This window comes from Elephas maximus, chromosome 6, assembly GCF_024166365.1.
Source record: "Elephas maximus indicus isolate mEleMax1 chromosome 6, mEleMax1 primary haplotype, whole genome shotgun sequence".
NCBI classification, from domain to species: domain Eukaryota; kingdom Metazoa; phylum Chordata; class Mammalia; order Proboscidea; family Elephantidae; genus Elephas; species Elephas maximus.
Window position 1 is genome coordinate 89,182,608 of NC_064824.1, and position 23,288 is coordinate 89,205,895.

The following is a 23,288-nucleotide window of genomic DNA, read 5'->3' on the forward strand; positions in this document are numbered from 1 at the left end:
ATTATTTTCATTGAACCTTGAGTACATTCACCTCTTCATCCAGGTCTAAATGTAAGATTTGTAATTTAAATAAAGAACTAAATGATATTGTTTCTACTTTGAGTTTGAATAAATAAACAATGTGTTTTGCACAGTGAAACTTCATTAACATCTCTTGACTGAAATTACAGGACAAGTGTTGATTTTGTTAAAATTCTATAGTGACTAATACTATTAACCCATTCTAATCATACCAATAAAATATTCCTGCCATAATGTCTCCCCCCTTTTTTTTTTTTTTTTTACCTGAAAGAGAGACTTTGGAGAATGGTTTGGAGGAGGATGGGAAATAGAGCATAACTTTCTGTCACTGATTTGTGAAGTTTTTCAACTAAAAGGTGCTATTTCAACAGAATTTCGAGAATATATAACTTTTTTTTTCACCTGAAGGAGAAACAAAGGGGGAAAAATTTTTTTTTTTATGTTTTTAGCTAAGTAATAAAACTTTGAGAAGCTTTTAGTTCAGCTTGTTATTCAGCTTTATTTTAAATCAGCCATGTTTGTCTGTCACGGGAGCAGCACTGTTGTTTCCATGTTTGGCTTTGTCACGTAATGGTTCACTTATGTGTTAGTACACTCCCCTTGTACTAAGGGCTTCTGGAGAGAAAGCTGCTGCATTATTTGTATATTGTGTTCTGTAGTTTTTTTTTCGGTGCCATTGGGGGGAGGTAGATAATTGTGTCATTAGTTAAGAATTTGGTTTTTCTTAGCTCATTAGTTATGAATCTGCAGAAATTCTTAATAGATTGAGGCTTCCAGTTAACCTGGTGCTTTTTAGTAGATGTAAGTAGCTTCAATAAATGTTGAGTTGGTGAGCCTAGGATCTGGGTGGGGTATACTATGATATACTGTAAGCATGAACTTCTGAGTACTATTTTCTTCCTTTAAAAATATGCATGAATTTTGTTTTACTTCTTAATACCTTCATGATATTTTTAAAGCATAGACTAAACTTCCTTTTCTAGAGTCTGAGTACATTTGACTTCAGGAAGATGTACCATATTTATTAAGATGCTTCTCATTCATCTTGACATAGGACAGTAAACTGTAACAGTTAATCCATAAACAATCTTAATCACAGATTTAATGATCATATGGTTTCTGAAATGACCATACATACCTAAAATTGTCTGTGATTTAAAATCGAGTAGAATGTCCCATCCATGCCTATTGCCTGTACCAAAGACCTTAGAAGCCTAGAGTTTCTTTATAGTCCCTTATCACAGGAAGCTTAGCAGTGTGCAGACCTAAAACTGAGTATACAGTGATCAGTTTTCAAAAGGATGGGCCTAAACCCAGCTAACCTGGGCAAGTGCAGCTTGGACTAGAGTAGCTCAAGCTGTCCAGTTTGCTAAAATGGACGATCGTATGGTTTTCTGTATATTTCACCTTCTGCTTCCAATGTCAGTAATTTTAGTCAACTTTACCAAAAAGACACACACAATATACTACCAGCAGCAACTTACTAACATCAAAATTTGAATAGCACAATTTTAGGCTCAATTATAATAAATGGACTTAATATGGATTGGTCTCCAGTACAAAGCATATCTTGAGAATAGTCCTCATAAAAATTATGAAGGTAGGTACTGCTTTATTATCTCTATAGATTCAGATTGATCATGTAAGTTCCCTAAGGTCACAGCTTTTAAGTGTATAGTACCAGGACTTAAACCCCAGGCAGTTTTGATTCCAGAGTCCATCCTCTTGACCATAGACCATACTATTTCCCGTTCCCATTGTGTCTCCTTATTAATAAAATTGGGATAGTCCATGAAAATTAAAGAATAGTAACAGTAGTTTTAAATTGCCTTGATAGACCCAAAACTGAGGAAATTTCATATTAAACAAGGTTATTCTGCGGTGAGTTCATTTTTTATTACAACAGTGGTGTAACATGGGTATTGTCTATATTCTGTATCACCAGTATCTTATGATTTTAGTATATTCACATATGTGTTTCACTCATAGAAAGAAATTCCTTTATCCCAAAGTTCTTTTACCAACAGACAAATCACTGTGAAGGGAAACCACTGGGAGGGGTTTTCAGCACACACGATAAGACATCATTGGACATGATCAGATTTATTTCTTAAAGTGTTGATCTATGTAGGAAAATTAACTCCAATATTACTTGACTGTAGAAGGTAAAAAACCTTAAATCTTGCCATTAAAATCATTCCTTACTAATTCTTGTAGAAGTGCATCAAAGTGGTTTTCATTACTTAATTTTTTTCTTTTATATTCCCAAAACACTAAATTGGTATGTTAGCACTAAAAGCTGATGTTTATTGTAACTCCTCAGACTTATTTTGGAAGATGCATTTAAAAACCCTATTGTTTACCTCCTCTAAATGTCTATCAGCTACTCTAAATTTATTAAATCTTGCTAAACCCTGACTCCTTATAGCTTCTTACAGAGCTAAAAGAGTGTTCATTTATCCGTAACAGTTCTTGGTTCTGTTTTGTAATTTATTATCCAAAATTGAAGGTATCTTTGTACAATTCTGTGCTTGTTCTTAGGATAAATTTTTGTAAACCAACAAAATTAGAATAATTCAGTGATGAAGCAATGAAATTTTCTATCCTCATCCTTGTAATATGTTTGCTCTTGAGTTTAATGACTTACTGGTAAACATAAATAAACTGTAACACAGGGATATGCTGTGTATACTGGACTACGAAGAAAGAGAATTCAGCTGTTAAGTATATCTTAAAAAATAACAGATCTACCTCAGTGCCCTTACTGGACAAATTCCTATTGCACATGTACTCACTTCATTTAAATTGCTCTGCTTTCCTTCCAGTATTTCTTTTGTAATAATAACGCATGGTACAAGAATGGTCAGGTAGCTCATTCCTTTTAAGAAGTTGCTTGCCCACGTTAGTGGCTATTAGCAAGTTGGCTGAAGGCCTGAACTCTTCCGGTTTCCATTTCAGTATTCTCAATTCCTATTTTACTTTGTTACCAGTTTTTGTTTTTCTTTGTAGTAGGAAATTTGTTTTGCTCTTGTGTTTCTTCCTCTTTATTTCTGATACCATAGGTCCCCCACTGGTGTCCAAGGTCAGCTCCGTCTGTATAAATGAAAATGCTTAACTGTTAAAGCTCATTTTATTTCCTTTTATTTAAGGTTTCTTCCAACTAAGTAAAAACCAAAACGGGTTATTATCCCTCTCTCACCATTTCATTAGTTTTTGTTTAAACAGCACACATACAGAACAAGGTCAAGATATTTAGCCAACTTAATTTAATGGAATAGTTCAGATTCCACCTAAATTAGATAGCGTTGTTCAACTTCATTTAACCAATATTTATTTATTTATTATGTGCCAGAAATTGCAAGGTGTTTGGGATATGCAGTGGTAAAATAGGATCCAGTTTATGGTGTTTACAATCTAGAAGAGGATGTGGATATTGAATAAATAATTATTAAACTAATTAAAATGGTGATATGTGATTTGTTCATACTGATACATATAGATTAGTTCATTTTAACTGCTATAAAGGAATATATACCATATGATGCTATTTTTATACATTTATAACAAACTTAATGAGACAAATACACAATGTAGTTTAAGAACATGCAGTCCAGTCTTCAAATGAACCTTAACTGTGAGATGAGGGAAGTGGATGCAGGAGGAGTAGTTAGTTTGTATCTTTAATGTTTTATTTCTTTTTAAAAGCAAATACAATTAAATGATAGAAAAGTACAGTGTTAGGAGAGAGTATAATGAGAAGATCTCTTTTAATCTGGGTGGTTAGGTATAGTTGGTTTTCTCTGAAAGGTGATACTGATAAATTAAGGGTGGAATAGGATTGATTTAAATAGTCTGACTTGAAGGCCCCAGATCAGGAAAAAGTTTAGCACGTTTGAGAAAGTGAAAGAAGGTAAATGTGATGAAGTAAGAGCGAGGAGAATTTAGTTTTGGACTTCATTCAAAGTGCAAAAGGAAACTTGGAGGCGTAAAAGGGGGGGTAGCATGATTTGATTTTTAAAAATTGTGGAGATTGGATTAGAGAGTGGTGAAAGTTGAAGCTATGAGACTGAGATGTGATCGGTTGGACTAGAGCAGAAGAGGTGAAGAAGGTAGATATGAGTTGTATTTTGGAGATGGAATTAGCAGCACTTGGTGGTAATTTTGATGGATGAACAAGAATGAAACGATATCAAGTTGATTGAAGTATGAGCACTGGTCAAATACTGCTGCTTTTATTAGGGTGGAGAATACTAGATAAGGAAATGTCTGGAGTATGGGAAAAAATAAGTTTAATTTTGGCTATTGTTACAAGGATCTGTTTGGCTACACCTATCAGGAGGTTGGTTAACGGTGGTTTAAACAAATAGGGGGTTAGTTGCCTAATAAAACAAGAAGTCTGGCAATAGACAAATCTGTGATTAGTGCCATCATTAAGGTAAGCTGCTCCGCCAACCTTATCACATTGGCGTTAGACCTCATGCACGTCACCTTCTAGTGTCCAGATGGCTGTTCCTCTTGAGCCTTGCTTATATGAAGAAAAGAGTGATACCTAACCATGAAAACAAAGCTTGCCCAGAAACCTGTTTGACGCACACTGGCGGGGTTAGCTTCAGGGAAATTTAGGGAAGTTTTTTTTTTATTTTTAGTTGAGCACATCACTACTCCTAACAAAGTAGAGATTCTGTTAGTATGGAAGAGTCAGGAAGTGGATAACAGGTAGGCGATTAGCAGTGTGAGAAAGCTAACTTCTGTTTGAGGTATCTCTATATTTGTGAGGTTTCAAAGTAGTGATGCTGAGTAAGCGGTCTGATACAGGCCTAAAACTTAGGAAAGTGAGCTGATCTGGAGATAGTAGCATTTGAAACTATAAGGGTACTTGAGATTGCTGAAGGAGACAGTGTAGAGTAAGATGGAAAGGGGACCTAAAGATGCAGCCCTAAAGAACTCCATTTTAAAGGTAGGATAGACTAGAAGAGGCCCCCACTAGGCAAAAGTGTCTAGATGGGAAAATCCAGGATAGTGTAGTATTAGGAGTCAAGAAGAAAAAGTATTTCAAGGATTTTGGAGCAGCTAACTGTAGCAAAAATGAGAGCTATCCGTTTGTGTAATGTCCTTCCCAGGTTTCATTATTTTGTTGTTTGGTGTTAAAATATTCTTCTGTTTAGTAAATGATGATGGTAGTAGAAGGTAGGGTTGCTTTTATTCTTTATACTTGGGGGGAAAAATGGACAGCTCATGCTGGTAACACCACCTTCTCCCCACCCACACACGGTAATTTTTTTTTTTTTTTTCCATTGGCTTTGAGATTTAAAAGGTCAAGGAACTTTTGGACTAGAGAAGTTTTGACTGCTGATAGAAAATATCTAGTAAAGAATGAGAGCTGGAAGATAAAAGAGAGGCAATGGCCAATAAAGTGACATCCCTGGAAAGAGATTGGGCACAGGCAAAGGATTAGCTGGTGGGAGGAAGAGCACTTCCTCCAATAAAGTAGGACAGAGAGGCAGTTAGGTTTCCAGATATGATGAGGTAGGTTGGAGTTTCTGTCCTTGGGCTTCCATTTCCCTGAAGAGTATGAAGCAGGGCTTTTTGCTGGGAATGAATTGTGGAGTTTGAGGGAGACTTTGAAGTTTCAGGGGCCTAGGAAAGATAGGAAATGATGATTGTTCCTGGAGTGGGAGAGGGAGCTGCGTAGGGAAACACGGCCATGTCAGAATACCAGGGATTTACAGTGTGTGGCAGTCTGCTCCGCTGTGATTAGCCCCAGTATCTGATGGCTGCATCCAGTGTCTGGGTTTATAAGCAGATAGGAGTGTATGACAGTTAGGCAAGGGATTTTGTGGATGGATTTTGGAATCTACTTTAGATCCTCCCCACATAAAAGATGTGCTTTTAGTTCTTGGGGAAGAAGGAGAGTTCTCTGAGAATTTGGGGCTACTTAAAATTTTTTCAACCAATGTAGGTTACACTGGCAAATGATTTTTGTGTATAATTGGGCCATGTTCAACCTGCTTCCCAAAATATTGATAAGAATTTTAACTTCCAAAATAAAAATAGGTGGTAAACAGTCTCATGATAAGGCTTCTGAGAATTGTGCTAAAGTGTTCTGTGCTTTGCTGTATTTTTGAGGGTCTTAAAAATGTCCTTTTTTTCCAGCAGCACCCTGCAATATATGCTGTAGACAACTTACCTGAAATGTTTTACCCGAAACGAAACATTGGCTATTGTTACTGAACCTGTTGTGTGCGTGATCAATGACAGGTTGAACTCTTCACAACAGAACTGTGAAATCAACATTAAAGAATGTAGAGAGTTAAGTATGGCTCTCTGGTGGAGACCATTGAAAGTAAAGTTTTTTGTTTTGTTTTTAAATCAAAGCAGACAGAACGTATTATAGTTCAAATAACTATAGAATACCCATCCATGTGTCTTACTTTGTTGTAGCCGTATTTAGGGCATGAATTAAAACCATAATTCTATCTATATTGTTGCCAAAACTTTTCTCCCTTTTAAGATTTGTTTAAATTGATGTTAGACTGTCTTCAAAAGAATCTTTTATTTCAGTGGCCCTGATTTTTTTTTAAAGTAATGTATATGAGTATCTGATGACAAATTCATTCTATTTCTGTTTTATTCACTGCTTTTAGGTCCTTTGACTTTTCGGGTTCTGATGCACATTTTTTGTTACAATGAAAACCATACATAAACATGATGCTTTATCATGCCTAAAGTGTGGCACCTTTTCTTTCATCGGAACACACTAATACGATGAAAACTGATCTTCATGGAATTTTACAAATATTTGTGTAAGAGAGGAAGAACAGCAGGAAGTGAACGAGGAACTTTGATAGTTGTCAGTGCAATACAAATACTCTTAGGTCTACCACATGGAAAGTACAGTTCTGTTCTTTGAAGGAATAACTGCTTTTGCCCTTGCTCGTTTCTGATTTTTGATTTGCTGCTGACTTCTTAATCAGGGATGCTGTTTGTCGTACTACACAAAAACATTGTTAGCTACTTTTATAATGAGGTAATAAAGGAGGGGTGCTTAAGGCCCCATTGGTATCCTTTCAGACTGTTCATTGACATTTAGTGGAATGATATGAGCCACTGAGATAAGAAGTTGTGTATTTGCTGCCAATATTGTAGCAGACATATTTGCTCTTATTCACATTAGCCCAGAACTTTTAGAGACTTAAGTACAAAAAATATAATATCTTTAACATTTTTCCATGTGTTCGTGTCAGTGATACAGAGATATGAACTGTATACTTTGTTCCCTATTTTCATTAAAACAAAAAAACCAACAAAAAGCTTTTGGTTAGAACCTCAATAGAAAATTAGTATCTCTGATTTCCCTATAAATAGTTTCATAGTTGCTTTTTTCTAATTTCCCATTATAACACATTTTCACATTGGTATCATACTGTTGAGGAAGTTGCAGGTGTAGTGTTAGGAAACTTCTTGGCCTGACAGATACCGGGTAGTGCTCGAGAGGCCTGACCCTGGCATCAGGCTGACTGGTCTTGAGTCATTGCTGCTCCATTTGCTCCTCCCCTTTGCAGCTTTATTACCTTGTGCAAGTTATTTAAATGGTCTAGACTTTAGTTTACCATCCTTTGAATGATAATAACAGGGATGATTATACTTAACACACTTAGCTCAGTCTGGGGAGAGTAGGTGCTCAAGAAATATTAGGTGTTACTGTAAATCTAATTTTTTGTCTTCATGGATTGTCAGATGTCTTTGATATGATTGTGACTTCTTAGTTTAAAAATAAGTGAAACTATTTCAGATTAATATACTCCTTGAGAAATTTTGAAAATGGTATGCTTCAGAGAATTGATTACTTAGCCAGTCAAGAGCAGAATGCAGAGTTTGGAGCTACCATTTTGAGGTTCAATTTTTTTTTTTTTAAGTGAACTTTATGAAATAAAAGTCTTCTGTTTAACAAGATTTGATTTATTCCTCCATATTAAAATTATCATATGGAGCCTTCTGCATTTATGTAAAAATTTGGAAATATGGTCATGAAATTAATGAATTGCTATTCCCCTAAAGGATTTTCTCTAGTTCTTTGAAGGTGTCAGTTTGGATTAGTTCTGTCTATATATAGCATGTTAATAAGTGTCTGAATAAGTCATTGGAAAGCTTAGCAATGTGTGGCCTCATACTCAGACTGTCTTGTCATAAAAGTACTATAATTTTCGTTTACACATTCATACAAATATTAAATAAGCTCAGTAGTAAAAGAAAGAGGAAATATCTGATCACATACACATTGTACAGGTTTATTTTTCTACGCTTGTTCACTGCTGAGGCAGTTAATTTACATTTCGTGGCAACTTGTAATTTTTCTTTAGCTGCACTTTAATAGGTTCATATTTTTTAACTTGACCTTAAAAAATATTTATGAAAGAAGGCCGCATGCTTATTTTCATTTAAAGGCTATAAAAGGCCAAGTTGGAGTGAAGCTTTTAAAACAAAATTGGATCTGGAGTCATGATGGTTTATTTAACAGATGAAAAGAGTATCCATTCCATGGCAACAGATACTGCAGTGAGCTCTAAATGAGAGCAGCTTCAGCTTAGGTAAAACTGGAGGTGGTAGGAGCAGAAGGATAGTTTTTCAGTTAGCTGTCCCCCCCCCCCCCCCGCCCCACCCCGTTAAAGCCTTTCCCAAAAGGCCTGAATTAGTCTTTGTATGAAGACGAAAACTAAAGATGAAAAACAAGAGAAACCACAGTCTTGCAGTTGGAAATAAAATAGTTCAAATGGAATTAAAACCAGTGATCCTTCCCTCCCTTCTTCTGCCTCCCTCCCTCCTTCCTTCCTTTAAATATTTAGCGGAGGACTTTTATGGACTAGAGCAAAACTGCAGTTTAATCCTTTCATTTCCTTTTATCCTTTGGATAACAGTCTGAGATCTATTAAGGACTTGCAGCTTCGTGGTGCAGTTGTACGGAAATGAGAATCCAGATACCCGAGTTCTATCCCAGCTACATCACTAATTCATATGTGACCTTGAGCTAAGGCCCTTAGCCGCAGTGGTAGTAATGAATAAAATATATCTGTAAATATATTTTACCACCAGCCTGTCAAAGATGTTTAAAAACAATTATAACTTTAAAATGTCGAATTTTTTTAGTTATGCAGTATGTAAATATAGTGATATGATTATATGAGGCTATAATTGCTACTTATACACAGTTATCAGAGCATTTGGGAGGAGGAGACAAAAGAGAAGTCATACAGTTCAACTTTTCAATAGATTCAAAAAGAATAGGAGAATGATAGGAGACTTAGACATGTCATGTTTTAGACTTAGAAAACTCAATGTCCAGCTGCTTCTAGCTGCTTTGGGAAATGAGATTTTGATACGCCAAGTATGGAATCAGCAGTGTTAAATGAACTCATGTAAACTGTAACATTTTTGTCCCACTGTTACGACCTTGTACAAATAAACTGAGATAAGATTGTCTGGTTTTAGCAAGTTCTGCCAAAGAGATTTGATAAGGAAAATGTAGTAGTACTGGAAAATCTACAATATGAAGTGAAAACTTTTTAACATTTATAAATTTTTACTGGCTACATGCCCAAGTGAAGTTTCTCCTTACTGTGGTAGGCATACCCTAAACGTCAAGAGTCCTTAATTTATGTAGCTTAGTGTTGCTATGTATGGTCTGTTTCTTCGTACTAAGGCATGATTCATTCCGAATGATTCATCAAAATACAGTTTCCATACACTGAAAGTCACTTAACTCATTTTCTGGACCTTGGCTTCTTGAAAGGTATTTTAAAATTAATTTAACTCAACTATCTATCGGGGGGTTAGAAGAATGAGCCTTGGTCAAGGGTTAGCACACCTACATCCTTTGCAGGTGTTGGCTTGGGGTTGGGTGGGCCATCTTACAGGTTGCTCCTCTCCTTCAGTTTGTTCGCTGTGGTACTCATTCCCAAAGGCATGTCAATTTAGTTGGAAATATTTCTGGAACTCTTTCTTTTTTTTAAACAGACCAGGAAGCAGACTGTCCCCAAATGAAACAACACTCCATCTGCTGTCTCGAAATTGTTAAACCAATTTAGTTTTCTTTCTTGGCATTCTACCTATAGCTCATTTCATGATTTATGCAAACCTTAAAAGTACGGGTAGCTATTTGCTGGAGTTAAGAGGCATTTGTAGTTTTAATTTTAAATGGTGCCTGTGCATGTGCTAAGGAGCCCTGGTGGTGCAGTGGTTAAGTGCTTGGCTGCTAACCAAAAGGTCGGAGGTTTAAACCCACCAGCTGCTCCATGGGAGAAAGGTGTGGCAGTCTGCTTCTGTAAAGATTACAGCCTTGGAAACCCTATGGGGTAGTTCTACTCTGCCCTGTAGGGTCGCTATGAGTCAAAACCTACTCAGCTGTAATGGGTTGGGTTTTGGTTTTAGCTAGCCTTTTGCTTTTGTGGGAAGAAACAGAGCTTCTGTGTTACTCTTCAGTAACTTTTTTAAGGCAAGCTGGTGTCTTTTGGCTCTGATTAATCACAAAGCCTTTGTGCAAGTGTTCTGATTTATTCTAACTTTAGATTTACTTCTCTGAACTTATACATGCTTATGAATAAAGTATTATTGTACTTTGAGTAAACTGGTTATATTCTAAAATCAGCCTTTCTTGGGCTTTACTTGTCATTAATAGGAAATTTTCTTGTAGAACTTCAGATGTATTGAATAATTAAGTGACTAATACACACACATAAATGAAATCTCAGTTCAGGTAGCTTGGTCTAATTCAGAATTTTAAAAATAAATGTAGTTCATGCATACAGTCACTGAAACACATTGAGGATTTATTGCTTAGAAGGACTAATAAGAACTATGTGTATTAACATACTAATGGTATGTACCTCAGAATTCTGGATCTCTTGAGTAGTGGGGGAGATAAGATACATATAAGTATGTAATACTATGTGGTTGTGTGTGTAGTTAGTGCCATATGTGAGGCAAACACAGGAGAAAGATTATTTCTAGGTTAAGAGATTGGAGTAGAGCTCAGAGAGGAAAAAACAAGAATAATGGCTTAATGAGAAATGGGTGAAGAAAAAATACTTCCAGAAAATCAGTAGTCTGTACTGTGGCTTAGAAGCAGCAGAAGGTACATTCAGGGTTGTAGTGGGCATCCAATTGATGACTTCTTTCCTGGCGCATGCTCTCACAAGGCATTATGTGGTCAGCTGGCAACAAGCTACATGGATAATGCATGCTGTGATGGCATGGTCTGGGAAAGTATGGTAGCAAGGTAGGGGCATGATAGCTAGGGCTTGAAGCAAGGGAAGGATTTTATTAGGAATCTGGGTGTTCTTAAAAGGAGAGAAAGAATAGACACTAAGACAAAAACAAGGGCAGTAAGTACGACCAATTTGCCCTACTGAGGTTGAGAAAGAATAAGTTAGCAAGAATGAAGAACCTTGCCTACAAGGCTAAAGAATTTAAATTTTTATCAGGAATGATTTTACAGTTTCTTGACATTCCCATTTTAGAAAACCTTTAGTGATCAAAACAATGTTTTCAGAAGATGGTTAGAAGTGTGTGGAAAAGTTCAGGAAGGTGTAAGAAAGACTGTAAGCAGAGGCACCAGTTAGAAGAATTGAATAAATTTGAAAATGTAAAAGTTATCGGAGATGGAAGAATTAATAATGATTTACAATTTCATCCCCAAATGGTGGTAAGAAGCTTTAGAGTGGAACATTGATTTAGTCAGTCAACAGATATTTAATGAACACCTATTATGTGTGCTAGACCCTGGGGTTACAGTGGGAACACAAAAGGCATGGACTCTGCCCTCGTGGGGTTTACATTTATTGGTGGAAAGAGACTGGAAACAAAAATATATCTATCTATTGAAGAGGAATAAAGCAAGGTAAGGGATAGTGATAAAAGAAGGAGAGTTTTAGAATCTGTGAGATAACATTTGAGCAGAGACCTGAATGAAGTAAGGGGGACATTCTCACTACCTGGGGAAAGCATCCCCGCAGTGAAGCTAAGTCAAAGCTCTCTCTGTTTGGAAATGTGCTCCCCGCAAAGACCAGCAAGAAGACTTTATGGCTGGCATAAAGGGAGAGTGGTAGGGAATGACGTGCAAAATGTAATCAGGGAGCAGAGCATTTAGGGTCTTGAAAGCCATGGTAAAGAGTTGGAGTTTTGTTCCAGGTGTAATGGAAAGTCACTGGAGTGACATGACCTGTGGCAGCTGAGGAGAGCAAGAGGATTAGTTAGGTGGCTACTGCAGTCCTCCAGGTGAGATAAGGTGACACCTCAGATTAGGCCTATGTTGTTAGCTGCAGTCAGGTTGGCCACAGCTCACGGTGATCCCATGCACCGCAGGATCAGACCGTTGTGGTCAGTAGGATTTTCATTGCTGATTTTCAGAAGTAGATCTCTAAGCCTTTCTTCCTAGTTTGCCTTAGTCTGGAAGCTCCACTGAATCCCGTTCAGCATCATAGAAACATACAAGCCTTCACTGACAGAGGGCAGTGGCTTGCTTGGGGTACATTGGCCAGGACTCAAACCTAGTCTCCCTCAAGAAAGGTGAGAATTGCACCTCTGAAACATCAGGTGAGGCCTAGAGCAATAGTAATGGAAGAGGTGAGATTCCAAATTTATTTTGGAGGTAGAGCTGAGAGGATTTGTTGATGAACTAGATGTGGGCTATGAAAGAAAGAAGGGAATCAAGTACTAACCCCAGGGCCTATATGGTGGGTTTGTGTGAATTAGAAAAAGCTAACTCTACCTCTGGGGGCAAGCGGATCCTCTCATCACCTTTGTGTGAAGAAGGCAGCTCCTTTCCTCCCAGCAAATGTACCTGGGTGCTAAGACACCATAGGTTGGTGAGAGGAGCTGGGGTTGGGCACCCCTATTTGGCCCTGGGGCTGGGCATCTTTGTGTACGACTAAAACCTGTTGAGTCAAACACAGCAGCCCTGGATGACTTCTGAGGTCATAGCCTAGGCAACTGGGTGAATTGTAGTGCCATCCCAAAATGGGGGAGACTGAAAGAGGAGTTAATGGAGCATGGGGGAAGGTGGTGGAAATCAAGTTTTGGACATGGTAAGTATGAGATGCCTAGTAAACATCCTGGAAGTGATGTCCAGTAGGCAGAGGGTTATGTCTGGAGCTGGGGAAGGGAGTGGTCAGGGCTGCAGAGAGGTTTGCTGTTTTTGAGTTTGTCAAGCTCCAGTTTGACAAGCAAGTTGAGCTTAAGGTTTGAAATGGGATTTAGGTTAAAGATGTAGATTGGGTAGTCATCCTGCCTAGAGGAATGCATGAAATCTTTGAAATTATGTTGAAACACAAGAAGGATGAAGACTGGCAGTGGAAAATGGGGAATGAATATGCAAAGCAACATAAACAGCAAGATCAAGCAATACAGCTTCATGGAAGACAAGGCATTAGAGGGTGAAGAGTGTTGGAGAGATTAGAAAATCAGGGTTTAGAAAAGATACAGGACTTTGGTTTTTAGAAAGTTGTGTTTGAGAGTACTGTTTAGAGATAATAGTGAATTTGCAGGGAATTAAGAATATATTCTTATATATAATATGCACACTGAAATATAATATGCACACTGAAAGGGGGAACAATAGGGTCAAATGGTTTTTCAAAATAGAACGAAGTCGTGTCTGCATTAAGGCAGCGATGAGGGAACCAGTGAAGGAGGGAAAAGTAGATGTTAGAAACGGGGTAGTGAGGGAGCAAAGTTAAGGGATCTGGGGACATTATGTTTGAGGGAGTAGGTAAAGAAGTTAGTCTCAGGAATGAGGAAGGATAACTTTTTGCTTTGAGGCTTGGAGGGAAGGAAGAGAAAATAGGTATTAAAAATAGTTATTTTGCATAAGAGTACACAGAGCGATGAGAACCGATTTTTATCACCTGGAATAGTAATTCATAACCCAGAAGGGCGCATCTTAATATCACCTCGGAATTTTTTTCCAACTACCTTTTCTCTTGTGAAAGGTGCCAAACTGAGGGGTGGGAGTAGAACTGGGAGTGGAAGGATACACACACACACACAGAACATTCTGGAAAATTCCACCAAGCTCCTCCTCCACCTCCACTGAGAAAACTGAACTGTTAGGATTAGCGGGGTGCTGACTAGAGAGTGCAGGGTGGGCAGGAGTAGTAAAGGGTAGCTGGTGGACTGAAAGAGTAAGGTTTTTTAAAGTGTGATCCATGTCATGGACAATATCAACAATAATAAGTAGTAGTAGTGTTTCAGGGATGTGCTCAGTAGTTCAACAGGTTCCTTGTACTGCAGAACTTCACAGAGTATTTCATGAATCTTCAAGAAAGGGATTCAGTATTTTAAAAACGTATCTGACCATAGGACATTTTTTTCATGAAGCATCTTGAGGACTAGTTTCTGCAGAACACATTTTGGAAATACTGAAGGAGAGGAGTAGAGCAACGGTCAGTTCCAGTGAGATTGAAAAGTTCACAGGTTGTGGGAAAGGGCAAGCTACAGTAGGAAAGGAGAATGTCCAGGTTAAAAATCTTGAAAGCATAGCCTCAGGGTAGTGGCTTTGTTGGTAGATGGCTGCATTACTTTCCATCCCTCCAAATAAACTTTATTTCTGTTTTCTAACATTGAGTCTAGTATCAGTTGAGTCATCATCATGAATGTTGAATGTGCAAAGTATAAGAGACAAAAGTGGGAATTTATGAAGTATTTACAAAGATTGTATAATCAATAGCTTAGTTTCTCATAAACGATTGGATAAAGTCTTTATGAAAACAGACCAAAATCCAGTGATCTTTAGGGTAATTACCGTTTTGCTTAGAAATAAACAAAAAATCAGAAAAGTGGATAATTGTCAAAAGTAGGTATACCCTGAAGTCTCGGAACACTGGGTCAATGGCAGTGACTTAATATTTTGGAAGTTTACTTACCTTTTTAGCAGACATAGTATCATAGGCTCTGAGAATACCCTAATTTGTATGTCATGGTCATTGAACCAAAGATCATCTTTCCAGTGAACCACCACAGTCCTCTAATTCTGCGAGGTGGTCTCAATATTAAGATTTCCAAAGAAGCACGTGATGACTACTGTGGATATTGGCAGGGATTAGACATTTATATACCATGATTTAGTTTTTAGTGATGTGGGTTTTTATCAGTATGTGAACCTGCTCTCAGTATTGAGATACTAGACAGGATGTGTTCTAAGCAATTTTCAGTTTCCCCAACTGTGTGAGTTTCACAAGTCTCAAGTTTCCATTCTTTTGTTCCAATTGACATTCCATTCCTTCCCTCATGTGTCTTATCCTTCCTGTTGAATTTTCCCTCACAACCCACTATTAAAGAAGGAAAATGTTGTCACACACGTGCATTCTTTTGGTTAAAGAGTGTACTCGTGATACCTTTTTCCGTGTGGTCCAGCTGAAGTGTTCAGAGCACATGGGAGACCACTTACCAGTGACAGTTGTACATTGTTTATTTTCCCCTGTGGATGCCTGAACTTTCTTTTCTTCACAGGTGAAGTCAGTGATAAACCTTTTGTTTGCTGCATATACTGGAGATGTGTCTGCACTCCGAAGGTATGCTAACAGGGTGGGGCAGCATATGGTTTACAGATGTTGATGAAGTTGGCTCTGGGCATGCAGCCATTTGAAGGCTATCTAAGGTCTTGCTTCCATTTCCCTCAGAATAAAAATAACCTGAACAACATTTACCTTAAATTTCCACTTCCAGTGCCTTAGGCCTGCTGTCCAGCCTGGTACTTTTCTATAAAAAGCCTCATCCTCTGTTTTCCCAAATGGGTGTTTGTATTTTATTGGAATTGGACAATGTCTTCTCAACCCCCAACAACCCTTCCCTGCCCCTCACCTTTGGGAGAGGGAGACAGGGCCACGTGGTGTCCTGCAGATGACCAGGTTTGGAAAGACCATATAGAATTGTATGTTTAACTTAGGGTCTCTTGTATAGAGCTGCATCTGATCTTTAAAGTGGAGAAAATGTCTCTGCTTAAATTGCCACCTTTGTTTAAAAATCTGATTTGTAGTTCTTGTAAACAATAGACTGTAAAATGTTAAAGAATAACAGTTTGTGAAAGCATACAACTTTGGTGTTAGTTTCTTGCCCTTCTAAGACAGTCTTCAGTATAACTGTGCCACTATTCTTGACTCAAATAACGAAGTTTAAGAGATGATTGTTTCACTCCTTACCCCCAAAAAACAAAGTGAAGGAAGAGAGATGAAATGGCATTTTCCCTGGGTAAACACTCAAAATACTTGATGCAGAGGCTTGGTATGTATGATTAGGAGTCTGGATTTGGTATTTGTGGACTAGACTAAGTTTGGAGCATGTGAGTAAACCTCGTGAAGGATGGCACCTGTCTGACAAGCCCTTAGTTTGATCTGATGGAGTAAAGGTTACAAGTGCTCATCAAATGTATATATAATGAATAGCTATGCTTCCAACTTTTCAGGTTTGCTTTGTCAGCCATGGACATGGAACAGCGAGACTATGATTCTAGAACTGCACTCCATGTAGCCGCTGCAGAAGGTAATATGGGAACACTACCACTCATCCATTTTTTTTTTTTTTCCCTTTTCCCCAGACTTAATTTCTACTCAAGACTAAAATCTGTTTTGTTTTTGTTTTGAATTAGGTCATGTCGAGGTTGTTAAATTTTTGCTGGAAGCCTGCAAAGTAAATCCCTTCCCCAAGGATAGGTGAGTACTTACATTACCTTCTAACATGTAATTGCCAAGTCACTATTTTATTACAGAGTTATAATATTCAAGTGATGGTATATTTAAATTTATCATGTGTATATCAGAGGCATTCTTGAAGTTGTTATGATGACTTAACAAAGGCAACAAACCTTGTTTCTGCTGGGTAAGTCATTCTCTTTTATATCCTATTTCTTATCCAAGAATGGCCTCTTATTTAGAATTCTGCAGGTCAGTTTGACAGTCAGTCAGTACACTGTATGAAGAAAACAATGCTTTGTGCTTGTAAAGAGAAAATAGGAATTTTGTCCTCATGGATTTTTTAACCATATGGGGTAGACAAGATTAACACTTACAGGAGCATATAAAAAATGTGTAAGAAAATTACTGTTACCGAACTCTGAAATGAGTATATTGGAGTTTGCTCGAATTCCTGGATTTGGGTGGAATCAGTCTTCAACGGCTTTGTAGAAGTTGAATTTTAATCAGTGCTTTGGGGAAGAGAGAAGATTTGAAGTCACAGGAAGAATCAAAAGAGTATTCTATCTATAGTGGGAGAAATCTGCTTGGAATATATTCTGCTCCTCTCCTCTCCCTCTTGGGCCACATGGCAAACTGCTATTCATCCTGCAGCAAATGCTATTCACAAAGCAATAGTCAAGGGAGGAATAAGAATATAGCTTCCTTACATACATATAGACTTAACTCTATACTCATGTATTCATGTTATATAATCAGTAGAACAGATGAGTCAGTGAGTAAGGAGAAATAAAGATTTAAAAAATGGAAAGTACAAATACTTGTTATGGATGATTAGGAGTTTGGATTCAGTGTTTGAAGACTCGGAGCTGTATTAAGTTTTACTGCCTAGCAATTAGATCTTTGTTACTAAACCAGACCAGTTGACTTCAGCTCATGGCGACCCCATGTGTGTCAGAGCAGAACTGTGCTCCGCAAGGTTTTTAGTGGCTGATTTTTCAGAACTAGATCACCAAGCCTTTCTTCTGAGCATTGGACTGGAACCTCCAACCTTTCATTATCCTTTTTTTTAAATTAGAGTTTTATAATTTAGCTTGGAAGAAATACAAAAAAAGTTATGTCAGCATCTGAAAACTGTTAGCAATTTTATAAGCATGATAATTTATATCTAACTTTATTCCTAGTTGTTTAAAAGCATCATGATCAAAATGATCTTTATGGGCAGTATTCTAAAACTTCATATTAGGTTGACAGTCCTTCCTTTTATCTTCAAATGTAATGCCCATACCAGCTCTTTGCAGAAGAAACTGAAATGTTTATTTTGTCCTCCTGCAGTCCTAATCCCAGCTAACACAATTTAACACATGCTGGACATATTGTGCTTTGTTTCTCTAAGGATTGATTCCCACCCCCCCCCCCGCCCCAAACTGGCCTCTAGGAACGTGGAAGTAGAGGTACTCAGCTGAGATGCCCAAGTTAGCTAAGTAACTAACTTGGTAACTGGGTATTCAAGAATTATAGAATGAAAGCTAGAAACCCAAGACAACTCTCTTCTCTATTTCATAGAATCAGTATCTCCCGAAATTATAAAACAAGCTTGAGCAAAATTATTATATTCTTTAAAGTTGACATTTTGCATTATTTCATAGAAGAGTTGTAACAAAAAAATGTAACTTAGTTAACATTCAATTTTTCCATAATTACATGCTACAGAGGATGGTTGAAAAGTAAACCCCCCCTCCCCATTTAGGGCCACTAACTCTCCATATTATGAAGCCCTATACAGAAGTAAAAATAACTTAATTCAGCTGTTTTTGAGAAACACACAGGTACATGTAAAGTGTCACTTACCTGATTTTAAAAATTAAAAACTGGCTACCAAACTTTATCCAAAATATAAAAAAATAAGACTTTTAAAAATCTTCCAGTTCCATATGGTGACTCCAATTAAGAGGGTGGCAGATTAAGGACAAAGATGGAAAGGAATAATGTTCAGGAATGGAAAAAGAAGGAAAAAAATAGAAAAAAGGTGATGAGAATGGCACATGAACAAAATGGAGTAAGAAAGATTGGCAACTATGGAGATGTTAAATATAAGTAGAGAGTGAGTGGGAAGAAAGGCTTAATAGTTTATCAAATACTGAGGATCTAATTATCATACCCTGTCATTTATTTGGGTTGTGAATTTTATAGTGCTATCTCCTGTTAGTGATGTGTTTCAAAGGGCTAATTAGCTGACTAACCATCCTTGGTAACTCTTCTTCTTTATCCTTAAATCCTCAACTACATCATTCTGAATTGCATGGCCCCAGAAGTACACTTACTATGGAAAGGGTAGCCTTTCTCTGGTTGTGCAGTGGTCCAGCTGAGCCCATGGCTTCTAGTCCTTTACTGGATGATTAAAACATCAGTTCCTCTGTGGCGGATCTTGTTCCTCCAGTGTTATGTTTCAGCCCCAGTGAGGTCATGGTTATCTCTAGACTTCTGAGATTATGATTTTCAACTGACAGGAACACAAATTTTTTGTCAAAGGTTCGGTTGATGGATGTTACATACCTAAACTTTCATTGAACATTTTACTTAAAAAGAGAGACTGAGGGCTGTTCATGAAATTAAGAATGCTAGAGTCATCTGTCAACACTAGAGCTTCCCTTACAAATGTACTCTCCATGAGCATTTAGACATGTAAACAAGATCCTTCTGTAGATTTTTTTTCTTTCTCACCATCTCCCAGCTTGTCTCTGAGACCACTTTTTGAATAATCTCTTTCTACAGTTAATTTTATTTGTAATATTGCTAAAAGGCATACAGTTTGAATGTACATTTAAACTTCATTTAAAATCTATAGATGCTTGATTATCTTCTTTGTCCAGAAATTATCTAATGACTCAATCCATATTATGCTGCTTGCTTAGGTGGAATAACACTCCTATGGATGAAGCACTGCACTTTGGACACCATGATGTATTTAAAATCCTCCAGGAATACCAAGTCCAGTACACACCTCAAGGAGATTCTGACAATGGAAAGGAAAATCAAACCGTCCATAAGAATCTTGATGGATTGTTGTAACGGTCTTAATCCCAAGATTTAAATCACTTACCTATTTAATTGTGGAAAATGATTATGAAGAAATGAATGTGTGTATTTCTATCTGGTAGCAATGTATATTTTACAACATTTGTCATTTCAGTGTTACTGGTGTTTTCTTCACACTGTTACGCACAGGACAAATTTGATCTCTTTGGAAAAAAACAGAAATAAAACAATCTCCCTCCATAATGTGAGCAATATTTACCTTGTAGCATTGTACAATTTGATGTAAAAGAAATAGTTACCAATGCTAGCTTAACTGTGCGGTCTTCATGATTCTGTGTGTGTTTTGTGAATTTTCAATTTGCAGTGATGTTTGCTGATACCCATTTATAAATTAAGTTCTGTTGTTCAGTCTGTCCAAATGGATCAAGGCTGCCTTCAGAAGCAAATAGTGTGATTTTTCAAGACTTCAAATATAGATTTAGGTTGAGTGTTTGAACAACTATACACACTTAGGGTTGTGTGTGTAAAATGCCTATCACCCTAGCTTTATGATGTGACTCTTTAAAGACTATATTAGTTAACAACTGTTAATAGGATAGACCAGTTGTGATTAGACTATCAGGGAATCTGTTTAAGATATGTTTGGCGACCAAAACACGTGTGAATGTAGTTATAATACTTTTGAAAATTTTTCCTTTTTCTATATTCCCTTAGTCCAGCCTCTCTTCCCAGACATTTAGCTACTTGCCTCTTCCCTTTAGCTGGGAAAGTGGGAGCTGGCATACTATGCAGTTTCATGTTTCCCACAGTTAAGTCAGAAAATGCCTCATGTCTCTGGCATCAGAGCTGTAAGTGCACCATTTGTCTACATAAGATGCAGCAGAGAGAAATTACTAAGCAAAGTACAAATGAGTCAAATGCATCGGTCTTAACGGTGAAAGGATATGCTACTTTAAGCAGGTATTTTTCAGCTCTAGAATAAAATGAGAAATGCTCTAAGCTACCAAAGTTATTCTGATAGTATGGGAACTGCTACCAATAATATTTGTTTTTAAATCAGTCATGAAAAGTCTGTATCAAGGTATTTGTTCTCTTTGGGGGGACCACTAGATCACTCCAGTTTTCTTCTGATTCTCTATTGTGTCATTTTTGGTGGGCTCTAAATTCAATACTAAGAAGAGGCCATTTCATTTTAAATTTGAGGCCCATCACTTCTTTGTACATGATTAATTTGGAAAGGAGGTAAAAGGGACTCCAAAAATGAAAGAACAGAATTGCTAGGAATTACACTTATACTTTAATCCTGTCATACCTCAAAGAGACGGAGGTATGTTAATGAGGATTTCAGCTATTAAGCACACATACGTACACTCACACAAATGGACTTCTTTGAAGCTGTGTTAAAAGTGAAATAAATAGGATTCTCAACTATATGAATGCTAGTCATTACAACGTTGTTATAGAAATTTCCTCATTATTTTTTCTCTGTCAGCACACACTGCTGCTCCCAAGCATTATCATGCCCAGTGGCATCTTATATACTCCAGCCAGCCTGCAGGGGTTTGGATTTTTACTTCCAATCTAAGTCAGTGGCTCTGATCATCTCCCGCCCCGTACCTAGACAGTAGCTCCGTTGGTGAAACATGGCCAATGTTCTTTCACTGAACCGTACCAGGCAAGAAGCCCATTCTTGCTCACTTCTGTGGGGAGGGCAGAGGGTAAGGCAACCAGCTCTGTTGCTGCTTTCCTGCCCCACAGATCAAGCCATGCAGAGAGGAGGCATGGGACATAAGTTCCTTCCCAAAGATATTATCAAAGATATATTTTTAATTGAAAACAACTGAAATAACTTTGCTCCAACAGCAGCTTCCTTGTGTGATGGAAAATTAAGACAGTTTACTTGTGTGACTTGGCGATTACCACTGATAGGAGACTTTAATAAAAAGAGGTTCTAACTATTCTTTGGGAACAAGGAGAATTTTCACTTTCTTCTCAGATCAAAACTGTTTTTTAAATTCTTTGTGGTTTAGCTAAATGTGTCCTGATTTACCCCTGTTATTTTATGACTGTATACTGGTTTCTGCTCTGCCTGCTTGCTGTTGGCTGGTAATAGTGAGTGCATTTTGTTTAAGTGCTTGTTGACTGGACTGGTAACTGCTGCCATCAATGTAACAGCACTCCAAAGATGTTTCTGTTTGGGTTGTAGGATCACGTGTGCTTGTTACGTATCACGAGAACTCGATATGGTCAGGTCAATATAAAGCTTTGAATACACTTTTGTTTTTGCGGTCTTGGTTCTAATGAACTCATCTCTGAGTGTGACATGCTGTACCCCCCCAACCCCCCACACTGCCCTTTAGCTGCAGAGCTTGGTGAGCAGTCAACCATTTGACACTGTTGTCTGCCTGGCAGTGACTGAATGATGTTGGATTTAGGTTCTTCCTGGGGATTACACGGCTATGAATGTATTTGCTTCCAGAACCTCCCGTAAGTGAATCTAATCTTAAAACTGTAAGTTGTAAGTATTCTGAAATTGGGAAATATTTATTTTAAATGAAATCAGGTAGTATTGCTTTTTACAGCAAAATAAACACATGTATCAAAAAACTGTGTGAGAAGTTAATTTTCTTAATATAGCTAAGGTTTTCTCCTACGTCAGTGGGATGGGAACCCCATGGGCCATGTCTAGTTGGCTCAAATCAAGAAACCATTTCTAATGCCTGCTATAAGCCAAGTACCACGTGAGGTGTCAAGTGGAGGTGCCACAATGGTAAGACAAGAATCCTGTAAGGAGTTCACCCTTGAAGAGGAGAGGATGGGCAGGCACACTTCTAGGCCCCAAGAAGCTAATACTACCCTCTAATGGTTAGGAAGTGCTCAGTTAATGCTGAACTGAATCATTAAACATGCCCTTCCTTCTACAGGAGTGGTTCTAACTCCTTCATGAGAGGAAAGGTTATATTCACAAAGCCTGGAGGTCTGTCTGGAGAGAGGACTTAATGCTGCCACACTAGGATCTGAGCTGGAACAGCTGGCAAACCTCAGCTCCCACCTGCTTCATTTATGTGCGGGAATGGTATTCATTTCCAGCACAGGAAATCCCTGGTTCCGGCACACTCAGCACTCTTTCATTTCAGGTTTAGGGTTAGTGTGCAGTTTTCTAACATCGATGAGGTCCCTAAAAACCATGGCTGTTCCATTTTCATCCATCAAAACTGGTCTGTCACAAAGTAATTTGCTTTGCTATAGAAGTCTAGCGTTAGGCCATCTGTACTACTGACATTTTAGAACTGGAAGAAACCTTAGAAATTCTTTAATCTAATCCCATTCATTTTTATAGATGCAGCTCAGACCCAAGAGTAGGCTGCGATACAGAACATGCTCTTTACCCACGTCTGCAACATCCTGTGCCCCCCATGGATGCGTTATCTGGCTACATGCCCATTAGCTAAGACCTTGCCTCTGCAGGGTTTCAAAGAGATGTAAATGCTACAATATACAGTCAACTTCAGCTGCACATACATACACCCACAGATAAAGTACAACCTC

The 23,288-nt window shown here is 37.8% G+C and overlaps 1 protein-coding gene across 3 annotated transcripts in view; it reads left to right on the forward strand.

The window, feature by feature from the left end:
* Positions 1-22,586, forward strand: part of GLS (glutaminase) — an 80,594-nt gene extending 58,008 nt beyond the window's left edge. The window contains exons 15-18 of one of the 3 annotated variants that reach the window (XM_049887709.1): positions 15,523-15,584; positions 16,475-16,551; positions 16,658-16,721; positions 19,616-22,585. In XM_049887709.1, the coding sequence (XP_049743666.1) occupies positions 15,523-15,584; positions 16,475-16,551; positions 16,658-16,721; positions 19,616-19,772 (360 nt within the window). In that variant the 3' untranslated portion in view covers positions 19,773-22,585. Of the gene's footprint in view, positions 1-6,177; positions 6,572-15,522; positions 15,585-16,474; positions 16,552-16,657; positions 16,722-19,615 lie in introns of those variants that run through there. The other 2 variants (XM_049887713.1, XM_049887711.1) reach the window with 2 other exon arrangements.
* Positions 22,587-23,288: the final 702 nt, after the last annotated feature.